Here is a 13,802-nt window from a genome sequence, read left to right on the forward strand (position 1 = left end):
CCCCCCCTTTTTTTTTTATTTTAACTTAAACTCCATCTTAAAGATAACAAGAACTGTAATAGACACACGGGGATCCTCTGGTCCCAGCTCAGAAAGCAAACGGCCAGCGGCAGAGTCTGTGCATTTCATCAACTCGAAGAGGTCTGGTTTTTCACGTTTCAGAGTCTCTGAAAGTGCAGCACCTTACAGTCATATAACTGGCAGCATGGTAGCCATATCCAAGATAGGAAAGCAGTTTATACTTGGTGTAATGACGTTTAAGATGGTATTTACCTTTTCTATTTTGTTTTGTTTTTAAAGTCACAACACAGAAGTATATGAAGGAAAGTTCTGATCAGCTGACATCCTCTTAATGTGAGATATTTCTAGTCTTTTTACAGTGTTAGATTAATGGATTTAGTTTTATTTTAAATTTCCCAATAGCGCTTATTAGTGCCTTTCAACTTCCTTTAAAATTTTTTAATAAACTTCAGGTTTCTACCAAAGTAGAGAAACTTGCAGAATGAGCTGTTTGTCTACTGCAGCAAGCAACACGTGGCCAAAATTGGGTTTTCTTGTTTGCTTTTATGGCTCTATTTTTGTTGTTTTTTTGAAACAATCAAATGCCATGATCACAAGATTAATGGCAATAATTATCAGTACACAGTAATAATTAATGGTTAATTTTGTATCATCAGGTAAATAATCCAGCTAATGTTAAAAAGCCCTTTAACGTAATTAGATAAAAACTCATATTCTAGAAAATTTAGTTTAAGAAACACCAATAAAATTAAAAGAAAGCATGAGCCTACCATTCTGTAATAACCACTACTACTGTCTTGCCACATTTTCTTCTAGTCACACAAACGCACATACATACTATCTAACCCGCTTACGTGAGCTTCTACCCATTGAATGCTATATCATTTCCCATGATGTGAGGTATTCCGATCTTTATTTCATTTTTTTTAAGTTTCATAAAATGAATGGATATATCTTAATCTACAGATGAACGTTCTGATTTTTGCACGTATCAGGAGTAATGCAATAAATAGTCCTTGTACTGACTAGGCCCTGGATCTCTCATCCTGTAGATGTTGTATTATTGAGTTAAAGGACGTTGAACATCGTGAAGGCCTGGTACAGAAACGAAATTTCTGGAAAAGTTGTCCCAATGGATAAATCTGCCACGCTTATTTCCAGCTTCGTTTTTTACTAGGCAGAATGGTCTAGGCAGCCAGGCTGTATCGAGAAGCTTCCAAATTCATGAATACACCTTAGAAAAGAAAATCTCTTTAAAGTATAAAACAAATTTTTCTTTAAAATACATTTTTAGGGCGAGTTTGAATTAGAAATACAAAACTTCTAATGATTGAACTTTTTATAGTAGAAAAGAAAGATCAAGCAGCAAACATTCCATGACATCTGGTGGGAAGGCGCACAGTGACGGCAGTGGCTAGTGTGTCTAATGAGTGCATGCTTGAATCCCCCTGACACCCTGTGCAAATTGCTGGAGTGAGGATACAGCTCCTTTCTGACCAGACAGCAGTTGACAGGGCCCTGGGCAGGTTTATATATAGTAGTGGTTACCATCCTCAGCCTTGGTCTGACCGTGACTATCCTGGTGGGAACTTGGGGAGAAATAGGAGATATTCTACATCGTTGTTACATGTTGCTGAGGAAAGTCAAGTGCTGACTTACAGATCTGCTTTTTTTTTTTAACATTGGTGGTTCTGTGCCATGGAGTCACTCCTGACTCATAGCGACCCTGTGTATCTGAGGCTATAAATCTTCACAGGAGCAGAAAGCCTTTCTCCTACTGAGCGATTGGTAGATTCAGACTGCTGCCCTTGTGGTTACTAACCCAACTTGTAACCCACCACACTACCAAGGTTCTTTTACCATTCATTGACTAGTGTTAAACGTCTTGTAGAACCTATCATAAGAGGAGCTTTGAAACGAGTATTTGCTTTATCGCTAACATTCCTTTTTTACTGACGTCAGATAGAGTCCTGGTGTGGCACTGTAGGATCAGCACTGGACTACTAACCCCACGGTCAGCAGTTCAAATCCACCATCTGCTTCTTGGAAACCCTATACAGGGTGGCTGTGAGTCAGAACTGACTCGACAGCACTTGACAACAACAGGACTAAATGGGTCCTTGTCTCTTTTGCTTCCATCTTTAGGAACTTGATCCTAAGGTTGGCCCCAAACTGACCCAGTTACCAACTTTGTTTTTCATACCATTTGATAGTTGTTTTTTCGTTTTTTGTTTTTCTCTGTGTAGAGCATTCAAGGCTTTGTAATGATACTTTTCTTGTTCAGAGCACATTGAGTGGATTTTTTTCTAGTGCAAAAAATATTATTAAAATTCATCCTGTAAGATCACAGTTTATGAGCAAGACTTGTTAAGTAATATTTTCAAAGCTTTACTCTGTTTTACTCTCAGTAATAATCTCTAAACTGTTTTATCTGTCTTAAAACCCCAAGTAAAACTATTGGATCAGCTAGGTTACTATAAAACCTGCTGAAACTTACAAGTTACTGAGTTTAAAACCAGGCAGTGTATATACATGTATAATGTATATTTTGTGACTGTTCCACGGATAGATGAGGTAGCATTATTAATATCTCCTGCAGGGGTAGCTCTGGAATGAGCACAGATTCTTTCTGTTATGAAAAGCATCGTATTTCCCAACAAGCAGGGACACAGACACTGTTCCCATGGCCAGGGATTGCTAGAAGTGTTTGTGTCTCACTGAGTTGCTACGTGGTTTAGTTTCTCAGACAGGGTTCCAGTTATGAAACAAGCTACTAGAGGTGTTCTAAGAGGAAAGGCAGTCAAAACAGAAAGATGTTTACAGAAGCCTTGGAGAGTTGATGGTGCAGGCTCTAGGTTAGGCCTCAACAGACCACTTACCAGAAGAGCTGCAGCCACTGTCCCAACTGAGAAAACGGGAAGTCAGGAGTATGGATCTAAGAACATCTTACCACACCTTTGATTCTGGGATCAAGACATTGGGATCAGGAAGCAGCCTAGATACGGGAACGGGAAATCTGGCCCTCGATGCAGCTTCCGTGAAGCATGATGGTAGGATTGACTTCTCTGTGGCTTTCCAGCAGAGGACAGCCACCACAGCAGGCCGGTGGCACTGCCTCCTGTCCACCTCTCCAATCTCTGCAGGGACTCAGAGGCCTGGAGTTGTGAATCTTCCAGCATCCTAGGCCGAAGCTATGTGGAAAAGCTCAAAGGGAACAGAGGCTGAATGAAACATGTCCCTTACAGAGTCAACTAGTAGAAAGGTGTCAGGCTTGTTTCCAGGTTGACAATTGACTTGCGTCTCATTTTCCATAAATTAAATGTCGACTGGAGCTGATCACTCCCTTACATTCTGCCTTCCTTTCTTGAGTGGAGAGGATGAGAGCATGGACTTACAGCTGATGAGCTAGGAATCCTCTAACTCCCAGTTGGAGGATGCGTCCTGCCCGTGTGTGCATCCCTAGCCTTGCACATCGGGAGTCACATCTGTGCAGATGTCAGTACTCTGCACTTCCCACTGGGGTTCAACAACTCACCAGCCACTCCTTACCTACTTACCTACCCTATACAGGATAGCTGTAAGTCAGAACTGAGTCGAGGGCACTTAACAGCGTTCGATTAACAGTGCTAAGGAGCACTGGTGGTACAGTGGTTAAGCACTTGATTTCATTCCACAAGTCACTCTGGAGGAGAAAGGTTTGCATTCTACTCCTGTAAATGCTACAGCCTCGGTAACCCTATAGGGCAGCTCTTCTTTGTCCTATAGGCTCCCTGTGTGTCAGAATCCGCTCTAGGGCAGTGGAGCATCAGCAGTGTTGCTGGCAGTCTTTAAAGCCTAGTTCCTTTTGAAGTCCTAATTTATGTGTTTTCAGGCTGTGGTTTCTCAGTCAGCTCATCGGTTATGTTCTAATTATATACTCACTTATGTATATTTGAAATAGCTTAAAGTTTACATAAAGATAACAGAAATACTACACAGAGCTCCCCATCTACCTTTTACCCAGATTTTTCAGTTATTTATAACATGATTTCTCATTTTGCCTCCACATTTCAGAGTATCAGGGTAAGTCAAAAAGTATTGTTACAAATTCATAGAAACCATTTTACTAATCTAAAATATCAAAATGTGAATCGATTGTTTCTCAACATCTCTTCCATCATTGTTTTCATCTTTCTAGCCCTTGCCTGAAGAACTCTGCACTCTTAAACTTGTACAGAACACATCACAATGGCAGTTTTGACATCCTTTGGGGACTAGAATCATGTCCTTTGAGACATTCTTGAGTTTGGGCACCAAAAAAGTAGTCTGAAGGGGCAAGATCAGGACTATACGGTGGATGGGATAAGGTTTCTCAGAGAAATTCTCATGGGATAGTCCTTGCTACCCTCTGAAGAATGAGCAGGTGCGTGGTCAGGATGGGAAAAGATTCCTTGGCACAACTTTCCTGGCCTTTTTTTCTCCCAAATGCAGTTTTTCATTTCTTCAAATGTCTTCCTAATAAACCCTGTGATCGTCCTGTGTCGTTCAGGAAAGGACATGCCATGGCCTTCTGTGCTGACTTCTTTGCCTTGGATTTAATTGGATCACAGATCCCCTGAAAGCTAGTTTCCATTAGACTTTGCTCTCTGATCATATTAGTAAACCCAAGACTCATTCCTACTTAACAGTTCGTTCCATGAAACCAACTTCATTAGTTGCAGTTGTGCTTAAAAGATGGCAAGATCTGCTCTCTGAGCCAGCTGAGCTTGCCACAACACTTTTGACACCCATTAAGCTGAAAGCTAGCTGAGGCCAAGATGTTCGCTTAAAATTGAAAACACTGAACCTTGTGAAATCCCATCTTGAGTAGCTGGCATATGTGTTAGTGGTAATTCTATGGTTTTCTTTCACCGGTTTCTGGACTTCAGTCACAATTTCTTCATTCGTTGAGGTTGACAGTCTTCCCTCTCTTGACTAGTGTTTGAGATCTTCCCACCCTTTCTTAACATGCTGGATCCATCTAAAAACACTTTCATTTTCCTGTAAAATTTTTGTAAAGTTTCAGTGATTTGGAAATATGCCCACTTGGATTTTGTTAAAAATTTATTATGAATCCTGACTTCAGAATCATTATTTTGCACTTTTTTTGAAGATATTCTAATGAGACTAAGACAAGTATATTTCTGAAAGAGCTTGTCTGCAGCCATCCTCTGATTGCAGAGACACATTTAACCACCTTTTGCTTGGAATAAATCCGTGTATGTATGAACTGGAACACTTACTTTGACTTAACCTCATCTCATAAAGTTTATAATTACAAGAGCATACTCTTTGACATATTCACAGCATAGTCCTCATGTTTAAACATGTTTTAATGTGGTGTCTGACTATGTTATTCCTTTTTAAAAAGTAGAGGAAGACATTGTCTTAATGCAATAACTATGAGAACCTAAGAATCAGTGCTTTCATTTCATCCTTGTATCTGGTGACTGTCTCAGGTTTGTTGTTGTTAAAGTGCCGTCAAGTCGGTTCCGACTCATAGCAACCCTATAGAGGCTTTCAAGGAATAGTTGGTGGGTTTAACCTTGGGGTTAGGAGACCAGTGCTTATCCTACAGCACCACTCCAGGACTCAGGTTTAGGCCCCAGATAACAGATGAACAAGAGGGCTTGGTGTTTTCGCTGTGCCTAATCTAAAGAGGGGAGGGACAAGCAAGAGAAGATTAGCAGGAGATGTCTAGTTTACGCAGAGAATTAAAATGAGATTCTTATTTGAAAAGCCATCTGTCTAAACAGTAAGCAAGTCATCTTGTGGAGACAATATGAGAAATTCAGGTTTTCTCTCATGTTTTCCAAGGATCTACACTTCAGAACGTTTAAGTAATACACACTGTGTGTCTGTGAAATGAATTGCTTTGCCATTCATTTGTGGTTTTTATGCCAAAGAGTATTTTTCGGGAGAGCAGTTTCTATTCCATGTGCATAGTTTTTCTCAGGGTACATTTTTTCTTTTATGTGTGCTGTGTTTCTTGACTGTGTATTCATCTTTGCATGTTTCAGGCAGCAACAGCAGCAGCAGGTGGACCCACCGGGACCAGCACCACGTCCATGTGAAAGGCCGACCACAAGTTCAGGAGCTCTGGGGACTGACCTAAGTAAGACTCTCCGACTGACCTCATCACATGTGTCACCGATAGGCTCCATTAGACATACAGATTCCATGTGATCTTCATGTCACAACTTGTTTTCCACTTTCTGATTGTCCTGGAATGTTTGAATTGATTCATAATCTACTAGATGCCCCTGGGTTGACAACTAGGGAGATCAGAGTGTTCACGGAATGTTTTTCTTTAAAATGATGAGCATGGTACTTGTTACTGCACAGTAGTTAGTACCTCCTTCAAAAACTCCTCACGAGATTGTCAACATTTTCTGACCTGGAAAAATGAAAACACTCAAGTGTAGTTTAAATAATAGGACACTGAGTTATTGAAAGAACTCTCAAAACAACAATAAAAACAATTTTAACATCACCCTGACGTGGTGCTCCTCAGAAATGACTGGTGAGCTTGAACTGCTGACCTTGTGGTCCAAACCGACCCCAGTCCAGTGTATTAACTCACAGCGTCACACATCACAATGTAATGCCACTTTACCCTATTCTAAATGCTGAGGGTCAAGGCTACAGTTACACTCACAGGTAGGGGCTTCAAAGAGTTCTTGGTAAAAATGTAATGAAAAGATCATGGCATTTTTCCACAACCTTTTTGGAGCCTCCTCACTCGTTGTTGGTGGGAATGCCAAATGGTGTAAAAACTTTGGAAGACAGCCTGGCAGTTTCTTATAAATGTAAATATACACTTAGCCATGCTGCCCAGCAGTGCTGCTCCTAGTTACTGATCCTGTGGTCAGGAAGGACCCTTGTGTTGGTTCCCCCTCCGAGTGACCCTGTAGAGGGTTTCTGAGGAGGGGCTGGTGGGTTTCAACCTCCAGCCTTGCGGTCAGCTTTCTGCTACTGCGCCTACAGCGCCACACTGTATTGCAAATACTTGTAATGGTTTTATTCATAGTTGCCACAAACAAAATGACCTGAATGTCACTTTCTCCTGGTGAGTGGACACCCAGATGGGTGTGGCCGTAAAGTGCGATGCTGTGTAGCACTAACAAGGAAAGAACTGGGGCTTTTCCATTCTGCTGCTGCTCAGACCACCTTCAGAGGTTTTGAGCATTCTAGAACTGAAACAGACCGAAGAGTCTGACAGGCGAGCAGAGGCAGACTGGTTTAGTGCCTGGTAGTGAGTTCTGTGTTTTCTTTTTTGCCTCATGTGTTCCAGACTTGCTATTGGAAAAGCTATGGGTATAAACAAAAATCACAGGAAATGCCTGCTTTTGTCGCAGAGTGCTGGTGGTTATGTGCCGTGGAGTCGGAACCGACTCATAGCGACCCTGTACAGGGTTTCCGAGGCTATAAATCTGTACGGGAGCAGAAAGCCTTATCTTTCTCCCGCAGAGTAGCTGGTAGTTTCAAACTGCTGACCTTAAGGTTCGCAGCCCGATTCATAACCAGTAGCTTGAAAATAAACCCATGCATGTATAAACTGGAAAGCTGGAATTTTAGGGGCTGCTTAGTGAGACAGAACATTTAGACAATAAATGCTGTACTCAGACAAGCACCACAGAAGAAACTGGGGCCCTACTCAGGAAACGCCAGGCAGGGAATCTAGACTTGTAACACACACACACACACACACACACACACACACACTTCCAGCTAGGGTGGTGTCAGAGAAGTGCCAAGTGGAGGTCTGACAGAGGAGTGAGGGTAGTGACCTGCAGGGGGAGCAATTGGACCCACACTGAGGCCAGAAGTGGCAGGTTTTTCCACCTTCAACAGGTTCCTGATTTTACAGGTTTTCCTGTACATAGGAAGGATTTCAAAATATTAGATTAAAAGTGGGGGAAGATAAAGGGAGGTAAGATTTCTATACTTTATTCAAAGTGGGACAGCCAGTGTGGAAAATAATATGGCAGATATTTATAACCTGAAACATACAGCACCACCCTCGTAGGTCAGTTTGACATACTGTGGTGACTTGCGTGTTGCTGCGAGTGTGGAAACAATGCCACTGTGTTTTAAATAGCAGCAGGGGTACACCCGTGGTAGACAGGTTTCAGCTTAACTTCCAGTTAGGAGAGGAGGCAGACTGCTTCCGAATGTTTAGCCACTGAGAAGCTTATGAACAGCAGAGGAACACTGTCAGTTAGCACCAGAGGATTGAATGTTGAACATGATGAAGAATTGTGTCAAATATAGTGCCGGAAAAATGAGCCCCTCAGGTGGGAAGACACTCAGAATACAACTGGGGAAGAGCTGTCTCTTCAACGGAAAGTTCATTGCGGTATGAATGCTGTAACACTTTTTAGAACCTACAATTGCTGATGGCGCACAACTCAAAATGAGGAGAAACAGCTGTAAACATTTATTAGTAATCAGGCCATTGAATGCACCAAATATGAAACTAGGATAATTGGAAGTTGTTAAAAATGAAATGGGATACATAAAGATCACTATCCTAGGTGGTGGTATTAAATGCCATCAAGTACATTCTGACTCATAGTGCATGAGTTGGAATGTGTATTGGATTTCTGAGGAGTAGTTGGTAGGTTTGAACTACCAACTTTGTGATTCAAAATCCAGTGCTGCTCCTACAACACCACACCAGGAGTCTATTCTAGGCATTAGAGAGCAGAAATGGACTGGTGTTGGCCATTTTGAATTTGACAATCATATGGTTGACTATGCCAGGAATGACAAATTGAAGAGGAATGGTGTCACTTTCATCATCAAAAAAGTAACATTTCAAGATTTATCTTGATGTAGAATGCTGGCTGTGATAGGATAATAGCCATACTCTTGCACGGAAGACCAGCTTACACCACTGTCATCAATTCTATGCCCCAACCACTAAAGCCAGCCACAGTGAAATGTAAGTATTCAGTCAATTTCTTTAGTCTGAAATTGATCAAACATACAATCAACATGATTGATTGATAATTACTGGTGATTGGAATGCAGAGGTTGAAAACACAGAGCAAGGCTCTTTGGAAGACATGGCCTTGTAATAGAAATGGTGCTGGAGATTATATAATAGGAGTATGCAAGACCAGTGATGTCTACATTGCAAATGCCTTTTTTAAATAGCATAAAAGACAGCTATACACATGGACCACACCAGATGACATACACAGAAATCCAGTTGACTACATCTGTGGGAAGAAACAGGGAAAAGCTCCATATCATCAGCCAAAATAAAACCAGGGGCAAACTCTGGAACAGACCATCAGTTGTTCATATTGCAAGTTCAGACTGAAGCTGAAGACAATTTTTAAAAAGTTCACTAGAGCCAGAATTGATGTTGAACATTGCTGTTAAATGCGAGTCGGTTTTGACTCACAGTGACCCTGCATTGGGTTTCCGAGGAGCAGCTGGTGAGTTTGAACCACTGACCTTGTGGTTCAGACTGACCTAGAGGTACATACAGTATTTTATCCCACAGAGCCATACCAGCACATATCCCACCAGAATTTAGAGATCATCTGAAGAACAGATTTGATGCATTAGATACTAATAACCAAAGACGGGAAGAATTGTGGGATGACATCACGAACATCATACAGGAATAAAGCAAAAAGTCATTAAGAAGACAAGAAGAAAACGACCAAAAAAAAAAGATGTCAGAAAAGACTCTGAAGCTTACTCTCCAGTGTAGAGATGTTAAAGCAAGTGGTAGAATTGAGGAAGTCAAAGAGCTGAGCAGAAAATTGCAAGGGGCAGCTTGAGAAAATATAGTATTGTGATGAAATATGCTAAGATCTGGAGTTTAGAAATCAAAAGGGAAGAAAATGCTCAACATTTCTCAAGCTGAAAGAATTGAAGACCAATTTCAAGCCTCAATTTGCAACATTGAAGTATTCTGTGGCGCTGTGGGTTAATGTGCCAGACTGCAAAGCCGTTTGAACTGCAAGGTCAGTGGTTCAAGCTCACCAGTCACTCCTCAGAAACCCTGTATAGGGTCGCTATGGGTCGGATCCGACTCAACGACACTTAACAACAACAACAATATGGGCAAAATATTGAATGATGCAGAAAGCATCAAAAGAAGATGGAAGGAATACACAGTCACTGTACCAAAACGAAATGGTCAGTGTTTAAAGACCTCAAGAGAAGGCTTGTGATCAAGAGCCAAGGATCCTGATGGAAGAAGTCCAAGGTGCACTGAAGTCATTGACAAAGAACACGGCTCCAGGAATTGGTGGGATAAAAATTAAAATCTTTAAATTTTTTTTGATGCAGCACTAGAGGCACTCATTCATCTAGGCCAAGACATTTAGAAAACAGCTCCCTGGGCCAACTGGTTGGAAGAGATCCATACTTGTGTCCATTCCAAAGAGAGATAATCCAACAGAGTGCTGAGGTCATCAGACAAGATCATTAGTATCACATGCTAGTAAAATTTTACTCAAGATAATTCAAAAATAGCTGTAATAGTACATTGACAGGAAACTGCCAAAGGTTCAAGCCGCACTCAGACAAGGATGTAGAACAAGGGCTATCACTGCTGATGTCAGATGGATCTTGGCTGAAAGCAGAGAATACCAGAAAGATGTTTTCCTGTGCTTTATTGACTATGCAGAGGCTTTCGACTGTGTGTATTGTTACAAGCTATGGACAACATTGTAGAGAATTGAATATTCTGTAACGCTTAATTGGGTTCATGGCGAACCTGTATGTCAACCAACAGAACAAGGAGATACTGAATTGTTTAGTATCAGGAAAGATGTGCACCACATTTTATTCTGTTACTGTACTTATTCTGTATGGTGAGCATATAATCTGAGAAATTTGATTATATGAAAAAACCTGGCATCAAGATAGGAGGAAGATTCATTAACAACCTGTGATATGCAGACGATACAACCTTGCTTGCTGAAAGCAAAGAGAATTTGAAATATTGATGTAGATCAAAGACCATAGCCTTCAGTATGGATTGCACCTCAGTGTAAAGAAAACAAAAATCCTCACCACTGGACTAATAAAATCATGATAAATCGAGAAAAGATTGACGTTGTGTAAAGACTTCATTTTGCTTGGATCCACTGTCAACAGTCATGGAAGCAGCAGTCAAGAAACAAAACGACATATTGCATTAGGCAAATCTGTTGCACAAGGCCTCTTTAAAGTGTTCAAGAGCAAAGACATCCATTTTAGGACTAGGTGCACCTCACTCAGTCTTTGGTATTTTCCATAACTTATCTACCAGGTGACCAACCGCTGTCACTGGCTACAGAATGGCTGGGAAGGCCAGCAGTGAAGGTGACTGGGGACCTGGTCTGTACACGTCAGCTTTGCTTTTGTGGAATCCTTCCCTGTACCCCCTATACTGCAGTCCCTGGGGCTGAGGGAGAACGATTATCACCATGCTCTGCCCACCGTCCTCCATGGGGGCCCTCCATGAGGGGGTCCACCTCCGCAGGGGCGTGCTGATGTTCAGGGTGGGGGGAGGCAGACTGGTAATGGCATGGTAGGATGAAGCACTGAACTGCGATGTTCGTTTGAACCACAGGGTTGATGGTTCAAATTCAGCTACTCCTTGGAAACCCTTTACAGGGTCACTGTGAGTCGGAACTGACTCAATGACACCAACAGCAGCTACGTATGTGTGTGACAGTTGGACAGTGAATAAGGAAGACCGTAAAAGAATTGATGCATTTGAAGGTGTTGGAGGAGAATATTTAAACATATCATGGACTGCCAGAAGAGCAACGCAATTTGTGTTGGAAGAAGTACAGCCAGAGTGCTCCTTAGAAACCAGGTTGGCCAGACTTTGTCTCCCATACTAAAGACGTAACATCAGAAGGGACCAGTCCCTGGAGAGAAGGACATCATGCTTGGTAAAGTGGAGTGTCAGCAGCAAAAAGGAAGACACCCCCACCACCACCACCACCAAAGGGGTGGATTGCCACAGTTCCAGAAGCAATAGGCTCAAGCTTAATTATGTCAGGAGGGATCAAAACGGCGTCACTTTCTCAAAATGTCAGAATTCTAGAGCTGAAAAATCACTTCATGATTGCCTGAGCCTAAGGAAATTTGGGGGAAAAGGAAGTGAGTGTGAATCAAAAAGAGTTGCAAGAGGCAGAGTCTTGGTACTTTAGCAGGTTTTTAGGAGTCCTGGTGTGGCTCTCTAGGATAAGCACTGAAACGCAAGGTCGGCAGTTCAGACTCAGCAGCCACTCTTCAGAAACCCTCTGTAGGGTTGCTAAGCATGGGAACCCACTCAGCAGCATCTAAAAACAAGCACTGTTTCTTGGCTGGGCTGGTGGAGATTACACAGATAGCCACCTAGGATTGAATACTGTAGAACTAAGTACACGTGCACCTTGTACCCATGTGGACCGTGTTTCTGTGATTTATGACTGTCAGGGAAGTTGGTCCAAAGAGTACAACTGTACTGAACTCTGTGCAACTACCTGTGATTCTATAATCGTTTGATAATGAAAAATATTCGAAAATGAACTGTTGACATTTCCAACAACATGGGAATGGATCCCAGTTGCATTGTGTAAATGAAAGAAGCCATACTCCAAAGGCTGCATACGTCCTTAGGGATTTCCTCATATGACATCTGGGAAAGGGACATAGAACCTCTCTCTGTGCTGTTGGCCTCAAAGGGGCAACACTAGTTCATTTTCTGGAGTGTTTTTTGTTTTCTTTTGTTTTTTTACTGTGAACTGAGTGATAGTTTACATGGGAGAATGTCGGCTTTGCAGTGATTACAGTATCCTCTGTGCATCATCATTCAACAGGATTTGCTTCCATTCCCTCTGGTGTTTTGATATTTGACAAATCTATGCATTTGTCTGAGAACCACAAGGTTGGCAGTTCAAACCTACCAGCTGCTCCTCAGAAATCCTATATGGGGTCGCTATGAGTTGGAACCAACTTGACGGCACTTTAAACAAAAACATCAACAAAGAGAGTGAATTTTACTCTTGTGAATTAAAAACTCAAAAAAAGACAAGAAAGAAATTAGTGTTTAAAAAGATACAAGATGCCCATAATCTAAGAGTTTACTTTTGAATGACTTTGAGAATTTCTTAGAAATGTGTTTTCTCTCCCACCAGGTGATACTATGAGTGAAGAAGATATGCTTCAGGCGGCTGTGACCATGTCTTTAGAAACTGTTAGAAATAATTTCAAGACAGAAGGAGAAAAATAACAATGCCTTTTAAAAACCTTTTCAGTATCCCTACTTTCCTACATTCCCCTGTGTGATTACATCTGGTTCTTTATAACAATTTGTCAGAGAACAACATACAACAGAGGAAATAAGACTGGGATGGTTTGCAAACAAAACGGTAAAAAAGTGGAAAAAGGCATCCGTTGTAGGACTAAGTAATGGTCCTCCACATACTAGCCAAAGAGGCTTTCCGCAATTAAAGGAATTTTAAATAGTTTTCTAAATGTTCCTTCTTTTTTGAGTGTGCAATATTTAGCATGTCTAAAATTGGGACCTTTTTCTCAGATCTTTTTGCAGACCACTTAAATTAGCTCTTGCCACAGAACTTTTTCCATACATTTTGTTTCCTTTTTTCCTATTCTATGTAGGTGATTTGACTCACCCTGACCATTCAGTGGTCGTTCTGATTTCTCATGAACCAGATTGACCTTTTGGGAAAGTATCTTGCGTCTCTGTTGATTATAATAATGGTTCCAGGGGGACAGACCATTCTCCCTACAACCGT

The 13,802-nt window shown here is 41.5% G+C and overlaps 1 protein-coding gene across 1 annotated transcript in view; it reads left to right on the forward strand.

The window, feature by feature from the left end:
- ATXN3 (ataxin 3) overlaps positions 1-13,276 on the forward strand; it is a 35,873-nt gene extending 22,597 nt beyond the window's left edge. Inside the window, exons 9-10 of the mRNA XM_006839566.1 lie at positions 6,060-6,154; positions 13,182-13,276. Of these exons, the coding sequence (XP_006839629.1) occupies positions 6,060-6,154; positions 13,182-13,276 (190 nt within the window). The remainder of the gene's footprint in view (positions 1-6,059; positions 6,155-13,181) is intronic.
- The last annotated feature ends 526 nt before the right edge of the window (positions 13,277-13,802 follow it).

Source organism: Chrysochloris asiatica, unplaced genomic scaffold, assembly GCF_000296735.1.
Source record: "Chrysochloris asiatica unplaced genomic scaffold, ChrAsi1.0 scaffold00025, whole genome shotgun sequence".
Lineage (NCBI taxonomy): Eukaryota > Metazoa > Chordata > Mammalia > Afrosoricida > Chrysochloridae > Chrysochloris > Chrysochloris asiatica.